Source organism: Lissotriton helveticus, chromosome 4_1 (assembly GCF_964261635.1).
Source record: "Lissotriton helveticus chromosome 4_1, aLisHel1.1, whole genome shotgun sequence".
Taxonomy (NCBI): domain Eukaryota; kingdom Metazoa; phylum Chordata; class Amphibia; order Caudata; family Salamandridae; genus Lissotriton; species Lissotriton helveticus.
In genome coordinates, this window is record NC_136063.1 from 1,821,768,937 (window position 1) to 1,821,786,592 (window position 17,656).

Below are 17,656 nucleotides of genomic sequence, written 5' to 3' on the forward strand. Positions count from 1 at the left end.
GCAGAGGCTGGCGTTGAAAATACTAATGAGACCGAAATCAGAGGGTGGACAGTAGCATCAGAATTTCGAGGGCAGGCTGTATATGATGGAGGGCGGACCTCTAGGCAGACACTCTCCCAAATTATCTTACAATTGCTGTTGCGGCTTAAGTCACTTACTAACGAGTTGCGGACGTTTCAGCTTTGTTGGAACAGGAGTCAGAGAAGAGCGCAGATCGCCCGTCTCTATGCCCCTTAGAGCCTCCTGGCCATGTGTACTGCTATACCGCATGGGCGTAACTCGACTGTGCTGACCGACTGGGCGGAGAACGGTCTGATTACATTGGGGGATTTATATGAGGTTAACACCTTGCTTCCCTTTGGTGCATTGCAGGAACGGTCCGTCCTGTCTCGCAGGGACTTTTTGCTTCATTCGGCGCTCACTGCTGCAGTTCAAAAACATTGGAGAGAGGGACTGAGTGAACCTCAGACTTCAATGGCCTGCCAGTACGTAGTGTTAGCAGCAGGAACCTTTAAAGCAGTCACCTGTCTTTATCGGCGTATGACCCATGAGACAGACTCCATTACTGACACTACGGCAAAAATGGGAGGAGGACTGGGCTGAGCTAGCTGAACGGGTGTGGAAAAGAACTTGAAATGCTTGCTTCCAACTGGTGCAGTTCTACATACTATACAGTGCGTACCTTACCCCAGCCAAAATGAATAAATATTTCAACACAAATTCGTCAATGTGCCCCCGATGCAACACGGATGGTGCAGATTTTCTTCACATGATGTGGGATTGCCCCCAGATTGAGACCTACCGGGAAACGCTTGTTACACTATTGCAGGAAATCACAGACTTGGGCCTTCTCTTGGCGAAAAGAGACAATACAGCCCATTGGAAATCCAAGATGGCCCAAGCGTTCAGAGATGGAAGACTGACCTCCTTAAATGGGCGGAATGTGAGGAAACCGTTAGAGTACAGCTAGCTAAATGGGCAAATAGTGAGAAAGCTCTAGAAGCAGCAAGGGCTTGGGATAATTTAGTAGTCTTGCTAAAAATCCCAGACGCTAATCCGAATGATCGCTCTATATTCTATTATTTCATGTATGTACCCCTTGTATCTCTAATTATATCTTTCTCTGACGCTGAGTGAATTCACTGTTGATTGATGCAGTATACCGTCATTGTACTCACTCGTCATGCACCTTACTGTTGGCATAATTATTGATTATGCATGATACGCCGGGGAAAGGGGAAGGATAAGTGGGAGGGCAGGGAGTTCGTCTAGTAGTAGCAAGGATGCGGCAAGAGAGTTTCTTACATTGTCCTCAACGCCACTTGGTTGCTACTAATATATTCGCTTTCTAAGTTCTTGTTGACATATGCTGCTGTTGTAATGCAGAGTGAAACACAATGTATGTTGGTCAAAGCTATGTCACCTGCCCTTGGGTGCGACCATGTCATATTCTCATTCCGTGAGCACCTGCTTGCCTATATATCCCGATGATGATTGCATTGTTTTGTTTTGGAAACAATAAAAACATATGTTAAACAAAAAATCAATATACACAACACACGTCCTAACTCGTGTCACCTGCCTTGCTCAACACACCAATATTTTAAGTGCACAGAAACAAAGAAAAGAACTACATGGTGGTGGCATGAGTTATGGTGTGTTGCGTGTGTGGTTAGCCATAATAGGCGAAATTAGGTGTTTTTCAAAATCATAGTAAATGGTTTAGTTCATGTTTAACAAACACAAACCTGAAAAGGCTCTGAAATTCGCTGGTTATGTTATGCCGTGCCCAGTGCATAACTCACCCCTCACATCATGTTTTGCTCTTTATAGACAGCTAATTTTCCTGTGAAGTGGTGTATTGAGCTTGATGGGGCAGCTTGAGTTATGGTGTGCTTAGTGTGTTTTATACCATAACTGGTATGTTTCTGTGCGTTTTTGAGTTTGTGTTTGGTGTACTGTAATAGGTTTCTGGCACATACAACAAAAATTTCATTTGTGGTTCCTTATTAGCTAAATATAAGGATTCACTAATAAGGAATCACAAATACCTATGCATGTAGGAATCCCTAACAAAAAAGCGATTCCTAAACATTACTTAATTGTGACTCGCACATTGCGAGTCCCAATTAAGGAATTGCTACCCATTCATTCTTATGGGCCTAGAGGCCCTTAGGAATCAATAGATATTGCATGCGCAATATTCGAGTAACCAATAGGTACTCGCAAATTGCGTATGCAATTGCAAGGGTGCCAAAAGGACTCCCTGTTGCACCCCTGAAATTGATATATGAACACATGTTGCACGCACACATGCCCCAAGGGCATGTGTGTGTGTAACCCGCAACTTTGAAAAATGCACTTTAGTGCATTTTTCAAAGTTTTCACTAATTACCATCAGGTATAATTTTCTGGTAATTAGCGGACCCTGATAGCAGAATCTCTATTTTAAATGGCATCTTATATTGCATTCAAGGCATCCAATTTACAGTTCCTTAAATTAAATCGCAATTAGCGATTTTGGGATTTGAAATGATGTATCCCAATTAAAAAATACCGGTCGCAGAGGGGAAGATTCTGAGAATCTCCCATTTTGCGACCGTTTTTTTCCTTGATCCATGGGCCCTTTAACTTTAAAGTGTTTTTTTCAGTGAATTGTACTCACGGCATTGCCCTGGCATGCACCTATTTAGCTCTGCAAACATCTTAGGCTGTGTGCAGTGGCTATTGGCCACAACGTCTGACCTTAGGCCGAACGTCGTCGGTCTGTGCATCCTGCAAGGAACTTCTCATGAAAATCGTAATCAAAAGGCTGCCATTTTGTATTCAGAAACAGGCACAACATTTCTGAAAATCATGATTTTACTGTATCTAGCATTTTATTTTTCTCTTTTACTCCGCCCGCCCCGCTTGTTTTTAAACTAAAATTACAATTTTCAAGATGATGAGAATTTTTTATATCCTCTTTATCAGCCAATCACATTTGAAAAAAAAAGGATATATGATTGACAGCACTTGTGATTTTAAACAGCCAAGCTTTAAAAAAGTGCTTCCCCTTTCAAGCACACCCCACACTTTTTTCAAACGCGAGTATCTCAAAAACCAATAAACGGATTTAAACCAATCCTCAGAAATTTCAATTTCTGAATGTAGTTGTACTTTTAAGTCAAATTTGGAGTAATTTGGCAGTTTCTGCTGCAGCTGTCATCGTTGCATCCTATAAAAGTCCATACAAAGAGCATTGATGTGGGTAGCAATCAACCTATTAAAACAGTCAAGAAACCCATTTGGTGAACAAGTGCTTTACAAAATAGATGTATGTTATCTCTATTTATAATAGTTTGTTTTTTGCACCTTTATCCTAATCTCTTGTGCATGATAATTTAATAAAAAATGCAAGGTGCACAGTTTAATTATAATTCAGGCTTGAATCGCCTCCCCTCCCGATTTTTGCACCATGCTACTGCCACATCTAGCACTTGGTTGCTCTCTCCTTGGTTTTTGCCTTCTACATTCTTGACTTTCTCTTTGATGGTAACTTTTATTTCTGCCACCACTTATGTCTGTATCCAGTATTGAGTGATCACAACAAAAGAATTAGGGGCTAAATCCATGCCTGTTCATACACACTTAGGGTCTTAGAACTCTGAACAATTCTTCGTGTATAATGAAAGGCATTTAAGGCCAAAGCCTTTCCTTTCACAGTGCTCCATTCAAAAAAGGTATCTGTGAATGAAGGGGATGGGGTGGTGCCACTACTTCAGTTCAAGTAGTGCCTCCTGCCTAAGAATTAGTTTTAACAGCTTCCATAATTATGGGGTCTAAATTACCAAGACCTTTTGATATCTGCAGATTGTGAATTAGAATTGTTAATGCAGACTTATTGAAATCATTATCCTCTTCATCTAAAACTCAAATAGCTTTATCATTCGTTTAAGTGTAAAGGGCTCACTTCTGTGTAATTTTAGTCTTGGTCTTTTACAGTTGTAGCAAACAGCAGACATACTACCAGCTTTATATAATTTATAGCTGGTGAGTTTTATTTGCGATGAAAAATCTAAAGATGATTACTCACCTATCTTCTTGTTGTCCATTCGGATAGAAACTTGTTGCATTTAGGGTATCTTCAGAATATCTAGTTTCACATTTTCATCCCAGTTACTGAATATCAAAAAATCATCTTTCATCTTTTACATGAAGATGATAGCAGTAGCAGCATTTGGGGTTTACATTAGGGAGTACGTCCTTACTCTTCTGACAGCCTGATTAGGGCAGTTGTTGATTCATTGTATGGTTTGAGGGCCTTTGCATCCAGCTAGATAGATAAACATGCCAGATTCCTAATGGAGGAATTTTTTTTATCTTTGGTGAGTTGTATGGGATTAAGCGCCTTTGCATCCAGCTAGATATGCATGCCAGAAACCTAATGAAGGCAAATAAATTAGTTTTTGCTTTCAGATAGTATTAGAAGGAAGACTCAAAGTTTAAAGAGATTCTACAGCTCCAAAGTAGTTCCCTTTTTTGAAGGAGGTAGCCATTTTTGCATGAACACCCCCATGATCATGGCAGGGTTGGGAGACAATTCGTTTCTACTGGCAATAACAATTTCATGTACAGGCTTCTTTCTTCCTGTTTTCAAAAAATAAAAGTGCAGTCTGAAATATTAGATGACTTGCTGTCTGAATGTAGTTTCTTTGTCACCTGACACTGAACATACATTTTCATTGTTTTTGCCTGGGCACTCCAGTTCTGCGTCTTAGCTACTCTGCTTTGGGAAGGGGAGATTTCACAATTTGTTATAAGCTATTAATAATAGTGCTTCTTCCTGCACTTTTGTCATTTATTAGTGTTGTAAGTAAAATATTTTACTATTACTCACTGATATTTGATTTACTGCTCGCTGCAGGGTTGAAAGCCTAGTTGTTTGCCTAACGTTTGAAGTTTGAACTTGTGACCTGGATATCAGTGTTGATGTGAAGAAAGAACATTTCACACACAGCCATCTTAATGTCGAAACCGCATCTATCATAGAAAATGAGGGAAGCCATTCACTGGCTTATGCTATTGAACTTGAGAGTTTGGCTTGTGAAAATATTGGTTTCTTTCATTCACATTACACTGACTCCAAAACTGAGGGTTTGAAGGGAGCAAGAGATAATCTCGGTAATGGCAAATGGGCTAGACTATGTTATTGCATTTTGATTTTAGACACACAGTTTAATGTCCTTTTACTTTTATTAGATAGTTCAAAATGCCATTTGTTTTGCAGCATGAATACTTTTCTGGATTCACATGCTGTGCATTATTTCGCCATCTAGTGGTTGGAGCCAGAAACTTCTTTAGTCCTCTTTTTCTCTTTTTTTTCTCCTTGGGAGTCGTCTGTAGCCATTTGGGTCGATGTCCCTCCTTCTATGACTTGCGCCCCGGAATCCTTATGCATGGCCGGCATCTTTAGATTTTTTTTTGCCATTGGGTCTGAAAGCAGTAGCTGAAGCTCTACAGACGTGGAAGGAATCACTAAAGAGAATACAACGGATCATCAAAAAAGAGGAAAATAAAGAGAAAAGGTTTGAAAACCAAAAGACTCTGGAAATCACTGAAGGGTCCTCGAGCAGCACTGGAAGAAAAAAATGGACTATGTAAGTCTTAGATCTCTGATGGGAGAGTGCACAGAAAAAGTGAGTTGACTACTAAAGAAAATTGAGAACACTCCCTTTAGATTTTGCACCTAGTGCCATTAAAAGTTTTTCCAAAAGAGCAACCAGGAGGTCTGTAACATGTGCCTACTAGAGAACCACGACATAAGGAATTGTGAAGGGTATGCCGAGTTTAGGCCTAAGACCTTCAAAGCAAGAGAGGGAGAGGCAGAGGTGCCAACACCAGCCTACTGTGCAGGCGTAGAAGAAGAGGCGCCTATCGCTTAGAGGCCTTGGTCTTTCGAGTGATAAGAAAAGTGTTGAGGAGGCACAGGTGACCCAGGTTCCGATGTCGAAGTGTAAGAGGTCTGTGAAGTCGATGCAAAATGGCTGTCAATGTAAACCAAGGATGGAGAACATAGAAAGTAGCAGATAACACTGAAAAAAACATCTAGGACCAAGCTAAAGTCTTTGGACTCGAAGCCCCACAAGGATGCCTTTGCCTCAAATTGTTCTGCGACCGAAGGAAAGCCAAAATGCAAAGAGGAACTTCACGGGTCCCGAAAGAGAGACACCGAAGGAGGTCGCCTCTCGGAGGTACCTTCGACGCTGAAGGGCGATCGAGAGGCGAGGGGGGGGGAGGGCGCTCAGTGGTTAGACCAAAGCATAAGAAAATGGCATCGAAAATTCTCAATGCCGTAGAGCGAGCCTTCAAATTCAAGAAAAAGAAAAGGTGTCTAAAGACCGAGATGATGGCAATTCTTCAGAAGAAGGATTTCAAGGCCTCCATGAAGGAATTCAAAATCCCCTCAAGGCCACTGGCTGAAAAGAACAGGGTGAAAGAAGAAGATAAAGTCGAACTCAATTAACCAACTACTCCCGAACCCTTAGAAGATGAGCAGGAAATGTTCCTCTGCGAGGAGGACAGGGAGGAGCAAGTGTATCTTCCAGGATCCTAAAAGTGGTGATGAAAAGTGTCAGTACCTAAAAACAGACTCGCCAGAAGAGGCTATCGACACATGCCCCTCAAGACCTTCACCACCCAACGACATCTTAATGTATAATGCCATAGTGAAAAGGGCAGCCGATAGGAACGAAGTAGAACTAGAAGAAGAGCGCACACAGGCTTGTTTCCTCCTAGCGACAAACCTACCAGCCCAGAACAAAAACCAATACCCCTCCCCATGCTGCCAAGCATTGTAGATCAGGGAAAGTTCCCTTTAGAGAGCCAGTATCTCGGTAACATAGATGATAGACAAAAAATACAGACTATCTCAAAAGACAGTGTCTACATCAAGGGGAATGTAGTGGCGGATTCCATCATTGTGGCCATGGCAATAAAGAGGGAGAACATGTCAACATCCATAGGGCACCCGCCAGAGAAGGAAAGCAAGAGAGTAAAAATGTTAGGCCAAAAGTTTGAGAGGAGTCCGCAACCCAGTGGAGGATCGTAAACTGAAATGTGCTCCTGAACCCTTGCCCAGGCCCTTATCACTAGTCGTCTCAATTATGGGAATGCACTATTAAGAGCAGCCAACAACACTTTGTTGTCTAAACTTCAAGTTGTGCAAAATACTGCAGCACGGTTAATCTGTAACTTGCCCCCTTGCATGTCTTCTGTTCCTATTTTAAGGGACCTTCATAGGTTGCCCATTAGAAAAAGGATTCTTTTTAAGATATGTGCTTGACCCAGAAGGCTCTTAATAAGGACCTGCCTACTTACGCTCTAAATGTTATTTCTACCATCCCCCCAATCTACTGAGATCTTCTTGTAAGGGCTATCTAAAGATCCCACTCATCCAAAGTGTTAGACAAGGTGTCAGATCTTTTTCTTACCTAGTTCTACATTACTGGAATAAACATCCCCTTTTCATCTGCTCTTTAAAAAGATGTTAAAAACCTGGCTTTTCAATGCTGCTCTTTAAGCCAATGACATGTTGATTCCTTCGCCCGTTGCGCTAAGATGCTCCTACGGGAGTGAGTCGCGCACTATAAAAGTACTCTGCAATGTAATGTAGTGAATTACTATACCCACAGCCACTGTTAGGAGGTCGGAGAACTCCTGAAACACCTTCCTGTATATATATAATGAGGGAAGTTGCACTAGTAGAAGAGGGAAAGGCTATAGCCAACACATGCCTGAAATCAGCCTTATATGCGGTGGGCACTGGCAGCAGACAGCTGGTACCTCGCACATCTATGAGGAGACACACTTGGCTGCGGGAGTCCGTTTTTTTAAAATGAGGTTCAGGCAAATATCGTTAACTCACCCTTCTCAGGAGATTGCCTGTTTCGATGTGCTGTGGACACCAGACTGCAGTAGATAAAAAAGAAACAAACTTCACAAAGCTCAAAGTGACACTGCAGTTCTGTGGGCAGCCAAGGAGCGGAATAACACCAGCAAGAAGACCCGCAGGATGGGGAAGCTTCAAGTCTGCAACATCACAGTCCTCCTTCCAGCCGACTTAACACCAGGGTGCTCAGCAGCAGTGGCTGTTCCCAACAACACAGTGATAAACCCTTTCGAGGCAGAACTGGAGGAAGGACCCAACTCTTCAACCAGTTGGCTCAGACTACCAGGAGTCTCACAACATAACACCATTGGGCGGCAGGCTACAGGCCTTGTTTCCATGAGTGAAGGGGGTTCACAACAGACAATTGGATCATAAACATCATCCAACATGCTACGGCATAGAACCGATAAAGAAAGCACCCGACATCAGACCAAAAAAAGACTACATTGAGTGGAGGAATGGAGTTGCCTGCAAAACAAAATGAAGAAACTACTGCAAAAGAAGGCAGTAGAGAGGGTACCCATGCCAGAAATCAATGAAGGAAACTACTTGGCATTCTTTTTCTTCCGAATACGGACAACACACTACGACCAATCCCGAATCTTCAGTTCATAAAGACACAAAAGTTCAAGAGGACTACACTGTAAGAGGTCTTCCCACGGCTGCGGGCCGTGAACTATATATATGACAACCATAGCCCTAAAGGATGCGTAACTGCATATTCCATTGAATTGCAAACAATACCTCCTGTCTGTGGTCAAAAAGACACACCAACAATTCCGGATGCTGCCTTTCGGCATCTGGCTGGCACCCAGATTATTCTGAAAATGGCTAGTGGCATTGGTTGCCTTCCTAAGGTGGAAAGATGTACATGTCTATTCATACCCAGACAACTGACTAACCAACGCAAGCTTGCACGTGCAGCGTGAAAAAAAACGCCAAGTCGATCATGGACACACTCTACAGACTAGGTTTCACAATCAACCTTCCATAATCATCCCAGAGACAGAAACTATCTTTTTGGGGCGAAGAATCAATACGATCATGGGAAGAGCATTTCCTACCTCCAAGAGGATTCAGGCGATAACAGACCAGGCTCGCCTATACTGCAAGCGAGGACTGCGGGAAAGATGTTGGGCATGATGGCTTCATGTATTCTGCTGATCCCACATGCAACAACCACACGTGAGACACTGCAAGGGTGGATCCAAAACCAATGGTCACAGGTGACAGTGAGTTGGGAAGATCTAGTAGTTGTAATGCAAAAAGGAAGGGATGAGATGGTGGAACGCGGACAACATACCGGTAGGCAGGACATTAATACAACCAACTGTGATCTTCACCACAGGCATGTCACACACGTGCTGAGGAGCACACATAGGAAAGCTAAAAGACAACATAATCACGATGTTCCATCTGAACAAACAAAGGAGGAGAAGATTTTATATGCTGTCAAAACTAGCCCAAGGGTTTTGGAGATGGTCCACTCAATCAATCATTTGTAAAGCGCACTACATACCTATTAGGGTCTCAAGGCACTAGGGAGGGGTGGGGGCCGCTATTGATCGAACAGCCAGGTCTTGAGTATCCTCCTGAAGGTCAGCAGGTCTTGGGTCTGTTGTAGGCTCAGTGGGAGGGTGTTCCATGTCATGGTGGCGAGGTGGGAGAAGGATCTCCCGCCGGTGGTTGTTCTTCGGATGCGCGGGACGGTGGGGAGTGAGAGGTCGGCGGAGCGTAGTTGGCGGTTGGGGATGGAGAAGGAGAGCCGTCTGTTGAGATAGGCTGGGCCGGTCTTGTGGAGTGCTTTGTGTGTGTGTGTGGATGAGGAGCATGAAGGATATCCTCTTGTTGACGGGGAGCCAGTGCAAGTGGGGGTGATGTGGCCGTTTCGCTGTACGTCGAGGATCAGTCGTGCAGAGGCGTTTTGAATGCTTTGTAGTCGTTTGATGAGCTTGGTCCGGGCTCCCGCGTAGAGGGCGTTTCCGTAGTCGAGTCTGCTGCTGATGAGGGCCTGGGTGACTGTCTTTCTTGTATCTGTCGGGATCCATCTGTAGATGTTGTGGAGCATGCGGAGGGTTTTGAAGCAGGAGGAGGAGACGGCGTTGACTTGCTTGCTCATTGAGAGCGTTGAGTCGAGGATGATTCCCAGGTTGCGTGCGTGGTCGGTGGGTGTCGGGGCTGCCCCCTGTGCCGTCGGCCACCAGGAGTTGTCCCAGGCTGATGGGTTGGAGCCGAGGATGAGGACCTCCGTCTTGTCTGAGTTCAGCTTCAGACGGCTGATCTTCATCCGGTCGGCGATGGCCTTAATTCTTTTGTGGAGGTTGGCTGTGGCGGTGATTGGTTCCGTTGGGCGACGTGTGCAAGCGGGGCCATGTAAATGTTGAACAGTCTCGGGCTGAGGGAGGATCCCTGGGGTACGCCGGAGATGATCTCAGAGAGAAATTGATTTGATAACAATACACCTGCTTGGTGTGGAAAACTGAGAGGGAGACAAACTAAGCAGACAGCATCCATATCACACAAATGGGAATTAAACGAGAAAGTGCTTCAAGAGGTCTTCTTATAGTGGGGCACACTGAAGGTCAACATATTCGGTACCCTAGAAAACACACAATGCTGAGACTTCGCATCTAGGCACCCACACCACCTCTTCCAGGGAAATTTGCCTATGCTTTCCACCAGTCCCCGCTCATACCCTGAGTGATAAACAAGTGCAAACAGTCCCAGGTGACAATGATCCTTATTGGTCCACAGTGGGCAAGACAATCATGGTTCTCAGACCTGGTGCGGATGACAAGGGGAAATGTAAACAAGTTACCACTAAGACACAACCTCCTCTTCAAGTAAGGAGGTAGAGTCTTCCACCCAGAAGTGGACAGCCTGAGTCTAGCTGCCTGGCTCCTGAGGGCATAGAGTTTGGACCCTCTAATCTCCCAAAACGTTCCCTGGATGTCCATACCGAAGCAAGAAGTCCATACACAAGAAGATGCTACACAGCGCAATAGCATAGATACGTAGTGTGGGGCAAAGACAAGGGTCTGTTCCTTAGTAGAACAAAGGACACCACGGTGATCTGGTATTTCACCTACCTGCTGCACAAAAAAACTGACATGCATTTAATTAAAGATGCACCTGGCGATGAGAAAAGAGTATAGCGCCACCAAGGTTTGTACCAACGCTAATGTGGAACCTCAATTTGTTGCTAATATTCAAGCAAATGCAGAAGCCAGAAGTGCGATTCCTGACCTGCCTTCCTAATTGCAATCCGATCATTACGTAGGATAAACGAGCTGCAGGCGCTAACCACTGAAGAACCATATCTGCAAATACATGAGAATAGGATTGCAAAGATCATATTGCAATTTCACATGACCTAAGTTATCCAGTTACCCTGATTTTTTTCAGCAACAAAAACACAAGCCGAGAGAATGCTGTGTACACTAGACTTATGCAGGGCTGTGAGGTACTACCTTGACAAGTCAAGGGAGATCAGATAGGGAAGTCAATTCTTCGTAACATTTGTAAACCTCAACAAAGGCTCACTGGTAGCAAAAGGGACCATTACAAGGTGGATAGTTAAAACAATCCAGTTGTGTTACCAGAAGCCAGGGAAACGCTTTGAAGAGAAACCTACGGCACAAGGTAGAAGGGCTTCACCCTGGCTTCCTAGGTAACATGCCCATCAACGACATATGTATGGCAGACAGATGGTCATCTATCCACACCTTCACAAAATAAACTATATGGACAAGTGGTACAGAAAGTACTGAATGATCTGGTCGCAAGCTCAACCTAATTTTAATACCACCATCAACAGTGCCCCAGAATACCGTTCCAAAATCAATGCACAGATTGTAAATGCACTAAAGGATTAATGCTGCAAAACAAAATGATTGTTTTGCAGCTTGAAGAATTTTCTAGATTTACCCTCCACCGTCCCAAGAAATGAGGTGAGGCAAGGAGGGAATCATACTACAACTCTGAGAGATAGAACAGAAGCCTGCGTGCACAAATAGTCTCCAAAGGGGAAAAAGAATCTGACGCTGGTGACCAAGCTCAGAGGCTTCCGGGACGTACTTCTGATGTCACAGGAGAAGTGACATAGCACCAAATGGCTACAGACGACACTCAAGGAAAAAGAAAGAGAGAGAAAAAGAGGAGTAACAAGGATTCTGGATTCAGCCATAAGATGGTGGAATAATGCACAGCATGTGAATCCAGAAAATCTATTCCTACTGGTAAGTAACCATTTAGTTGCCTGATAAAGCTTTAAAGTAATAGAGACACATTTCCCCTGCCCATGCATCCAAATGTATAACTTAATGAAAAGAGACACTGGTTAGAAATGGAACATTGTTTTACCCATTCTCAGAAGATCTCTATTTAAGCCAGTAGCTTGCTATTATTTAAGGTTCCTGTCTTGAAGATACACATTTTTGACAGCACTTTCCTTTTTCCTTTAAATCATACTTTTTTGTTGCACAGTCGTTTTCCATTTGTACCCAGCACATTATCATTTTGGAAGCTTAAATCCAGATTGCGCATAATTGTGGCTCTCATTCGCCCAATGTCTTTCCTTAGTCCCATTGCCCTGCTGAAGTTTGGGCAAGAGAGACGAGACATTTTATAATATGGCTCTGAAGCCAAGCCTCAATTTTTGCACTCATGAGAAGGGCTCAAACACTCACACAGGCTGTCTTTCGGCTGCGTGGTGTAAATGATTGCCACGCGCATCATTCTATAGCTCATTTCTCCTGTTTTTGTTCTCCTAATTGTGCATGTATCGCTGGTAAATATATAGGGTGTTATTCGACGAAGGAGAGACGCTCCATCTTACAGCAGAGAGAAAGTGTTATACAAAGTGTTAAATGCGATTTTAGGGGTAGACATTTTTATTAAAACAAAGCTTATTTGGACCTAATTTTCGTTACACGTCTTTGAAGAGGAGTTGTACTGTGTGGAGATTTGTTGTATTCTCTGGGGTGTGTTTAACTAGATATGCTATTTAGAGTGTCTGATTATCCTACCACCTGTGTAACATGTTGCACAGAAACCTGAGCCTTGAGCCTTGTCTTCTAGTATAAATAAAAACATTGGTAGTTAGTTTGTGTTGCGTGTGCTGCCTTGTTGTTGTTTTCCTTGCGTTGACAGCCAACATGTGCAAAGGATGAGTTAACAGGTAAGGATAGTCTTGCTTCATCTCCAAAGTGGATGGAAGTAAAGGAGAACTAAGTAAAGCTGTTTCTTGGTTTTCTGTAGAACTATTATATAAGACGTTGAGCCACAGTTGTAGTTGGAACATGTTGGATTTATACGCTACTTGTGTGTTCTCTCTCTTTCACTCCTTCCCTCACCCCACTCTATCCACTGGTGTGTCTTTCCTGACCTGCCCAGGTTACCCTGAGAAGAAACCCAAGAACAATTTCCGAGATTTTATCCCTGTGGTCCTAACCAGTAGAACTCGCAGCCAGTCAGGTGAGTGATTTATTCCTCCTCCCAGACTGGATCAAGATGTTGTGGTCCTTGCACACTCTTTGAAAACTGGCTTTGTGCCTTATTCAGAAAAGGTTCTTACAATGTAGAGAGAGTGAGTTGAGGCATGATTATCATTTAATTAGACAATAATCTCGTTCTTCTCATGTTTCTGAGTTTCCTCCACAGGAACTTTTTCCTGAGTGTTTGCCAGCTGAAACAGGCCAAATTTAACAACTGTAGTACACCAGAAAAAGGGCACGTGTTTCTGTTGTAGCTACCTAAAAATGGCATGCTCGTCTCAATCATAAACAATCTGGTTATTAAGTCAGGGTATAGCAGACACTTTTTGTTTTAGAATAGCTTTAACTATTTAGGAGAAAGGTGTCAAAGTGCATATTTTGAGCGTGCTTAGTTCATTTGTTGACTTCTCGGTTGGAATCCTGCACACTGCATAACTTTGTAATATAGTTATAGAGATGCAAAACATTACACTGTTTGCTAAGTTGATGTCCTTGTTAATCAATGCAACATAAGGGCCAAGCAGAGAAGTACATTTGTTCTTACGAATCCATATGGATTACCTTTTTTTCCTGTTATCACTTTTTGTTTTTGTTTTGAACAGTTTTTATTAGTCTTGAGCCAGATGTACCTGATATGTTAGAGTGAAACGTAATTTACTTTTAAATTCAATAAATCCGTTCCTTATTCCAATGTAGCATATACACACACACATATTATATCCATCAATCTCCGGCATTGGCTTTTTTCATAGATTGGCATGCGTGAAGTGTTCCCCAGCATCAAGCTGTAAATCCTAACGTAACATTATCACATCAGTGTTAAGTCATTTCCTTTAAAACCAACATAAAAGCCTTGAACTTTGGAAGCCTTGTCACCTCTTTAGAAAAGACCCAAACTTCAGCCATTGAGGTGACCGAGCACTGAACTACTCTCCTCCACACGTATTTGTTCATTGTAGGTTAGATTAGTCTGTGCTAATCAACTGACAGTGAGACATCATTGTCACACAGTTTTCTAAGTATTTTATGTAATTTGTTTGCCGATGCTGCCCTGTGGCCTGGCTGGGGTTCGCTTTATACGCCCTGCCAGTTTAACATATTATCTCCATTTCTGTATTTTTATGTTATTATGGTTAGACCTGTTCCAGAAATACAAGCATATTAAATCGAATTAACTAATAACTTTAGAAAAGAAAGTAATGCAGAGGACTTTTTTGATGTCTAGGGGTTTTCTCTTTTTTGGGTACTGTTTTTCCCCCACAGGTGCCCTAGGCCACAGTACTGTTGCACTCGAATTACATTTTTAAATTGCCATGTTACTCCCATTAGACACTTTATCGCCTGAAAGTAGTTAAGATGAGCAGCCGAGGCTTGAACCTGGAGGTAGAAGGGTTTCAAATGCTGATTCAGTAAGACACTATAAATAACACCCTATATTCGGTCTCCTAGTCAGTGTTTGTACTTAAGACATAGGAAATTACTTTATTACATAGGGAAATAAATAATGCAGTTAAACATAGGTAAACAAAAGCAGAAGGTGCTAGCACATACAAATACATAAATCATAACTGTTTGACCTCTAAAACGTATATATATATATATATATATATATATATATATATATATATATATATATATATATATATATATATATATATATCTATATATATATCCCTAGACTTTCCACTGCAGAAAACATGCACTCCGAGTAGTTTCTGTGAAAAGATTGTAAGTCAATGTGCAGACCATGACACTAAACCTCCAGTGAGTTTTGGCTTCCGCCTTGGTTTTGATAGATACTTCTAATGGCAGATTCCTCAACTTGTGATTTTCCGCAGGTGCCAGACTTATTTTGGAAACTCTTGCAATGGCTTCTACACTCCAAAAGGTGGCCGCAAAGGCCCCCCATTGTGAATCTGTCTCTCCTTCGCACATAATGACACAGTCATTTGTAGGTGGCACCCCTGTTCACTGATATCAGGTCCTTTATTTCTATGCTTTTCAGCATGGTTTTGGAACCAATATCCATGGATTTTCCACACTCTTTCTAAAGTTTTCTTGCCAGTTATTTAATGTACAGGCATATTGACTCCCAAATCTACCGGGTTTGAACTGTGCTGCGTTTAACAAGAGCAGATGTCCATCACAAACCTGTATAATGTCTGTCTATGGTTAACTCAGCACCACCAAAACGTCTCCCAAGCCTGGCGACAAATGCTTCCTGATGCATCTGAGGGCCATCAGGGAGTGAGAAGTTAAGTACTGTGTGGCTAAGCATGAGAAATTAGATTTGTCCTGCTCCAAGTTGCTAGGCCCTTCCTGATCCTATTCACCTTCTTCAATTATGGCCAAGATGAAATCGAGAGACAAGTAACAAAATAAGACAAAAATCCAAGCAGGACTCTTAGTCTTCTCAAAGCTTCTACTTCTAGAAGAGGTCTCATAGTAGGCACTTTAGAGGCCTGACCCTGACTTTGACTCTGAAGCAATTCTATATCTGTAGCCTATGTATCCAGAATTCCCCAGGCCATGATGTTCGATAACAATTCCCAGCTTCAAGGAAGGCATGATGCAGGTCTTCTGGTTGGTTCAAGACCTCATTGGTGCACCTTCCGATCCCATGGATCTATTGGAGCATCCAGTCTGGCTTCCTTGCGAGGGTTCTCACCCAAGGCAGACTAACCCCGTGCTGCCTCTGAGGAGGACCATTTTCCGCTGGGAGAAACTTTGCCGCAGCGGGCACCCCAACCGAAGCCGCTGGCGTCTGATTCGATCACCAGGTCGAATTGAGATCTGAAGATGGCCTGGTTCCATGCCTCCATGTGGCAAACCCACCACTGAAGCCTGATCTTGGCTTCCTCCGAGAGGGGCACAAACTGTGAGTAGGTGAGGTCCCTGCACAAATGAAATGCCTTGAGGCGCTGAAGTGCCCTGTAGTGAAGGGGTCCCGGAAAAATGGCCTATATTGACGATGACAGAAGTCTCACCACCCTGGCTAGGTGTCGTAAGGATATTGTGGGCTTCGCCAAAGTACGTCTCAGTTCGTGCCTGATTTTGGAGAGTTTGCGAGACGGAAGAGATAAATTCACATTGACTGAGTCTATCGTGACGCTGAAGAACTCCATCTTCTGAGAGACAACAAAATCTGATTTTGGCTCGTTGATCACAATCCCCAGGGACTCCGGAAGCGTAACCGCCCGTTGCAGTTGCGTGAGCAAGCGTTAGGGGCATTGACTCAGAACGAGTTTATCGTCCAAATAGATGATCAGTCGCATTCCTTCCGCTCTGAGGCGCTCCACCACTGGCCCCATTACCTTGGTAAAGCACCACAGAGCGGAGGATAGACCGAAAGGAAGGGACGTGAATTCGAAGACCTGTGAATTCCATTGGAACTGAAGCAAGGGTCTGGGAGGGGGAAAAATTGGGACTGTGAGAGTGGAAAATTGGGACTGTGATATACGCGTCCTTCAAATCCAGACACACCATCCAGTCTTGTGGTTGTAGAAGGTCCCGGAGGAGGTGAATCCCCTCCATTTTGAAGTGGCGATAGATGAGCCACTCGCTGAACTCCTTGAGGTTTATAACCGGGCGGTAACCCCCATCCCATTTCTCCACGAGAAAGATGGTGCTGAGAAAACCCAGAGGGTCAAGGTTGAGGTGAGAATCGCTCCCTTGCGTAAGAGCTCTGAAACCTCCCTGTCTATCAGATCCGCCTGATCTTTCGAGAAATACAAGGGCTTCGGGCGAACCGGTTGAGATGGCAACTCGAAAAACTCTATTTGGAACCCTGTGACTGTCTGTAAGACCCAGGGGTCTGAGGTAAGAGAAGACCAATGGTGAAGAAAAAATTGCAGTCTGCCCCCTACTTTTACGTCACCCAAGTACTGAAGTCTCACCTTGCTGGTTGTTGTAGGATCCTTGTCCTCTGCCTCTACCACCTCTACGGCGTGGGTAGGATCTGGTAGGGTAGAAGTTACCAAACTCCTCTCTGTCCTGCCACTGTCCTCTATCAGGCTCTGATGATTTAAAGGAGTCTCGGTTGTAGGGGTGACCGGCCGAGCGCCCCCTGCCACGACCGGCTGTGCCAAAAACACACGGGGTGAAGATAATCTTAATAGATGTTTGGGTCTTATCTAGTGTGTTGAAAGTGTTTATGAATTTGCCCAACTCTTTCACAAAGGGGTCCCAAAGGGATCACCCTCTGCCACTGGGCCAGCCTCTGAGGTGGGCA

The 17,656-nt window shown here is 43.6% G+C and overlaps 1 protein-coding gene across 4 annotated transcripts in view; it reads left to right on the forward strand.

Moving 5' to 3' along the window:
* Window positions 1-17,656, forward strand: part of BCORL1 (BCL6 corepressor like 1) — a 916,214-nt gene that overhangs the window by 571,534 nt on the left and 327,024 nt on the right. For 3 of the 4 annotated variants that reach the window (XM_078688449.1, XM_078688448.1, XM_078688450.1), the window contains one exon: window positions 13,325-13,405. The exons of the other annotated variant lie outside the window; for it this stretch is intronic. In XM_078688449.1, coding sequence (XP_078544575.1) covers window positions 13,325-13,405 — 81 coding nt within the window. The remainder of the gene's footprint in view (window positions 1-13,324; window positions 13,406-17,656) is intronic. 4 annotated transcript variants of the gene reach the window in all.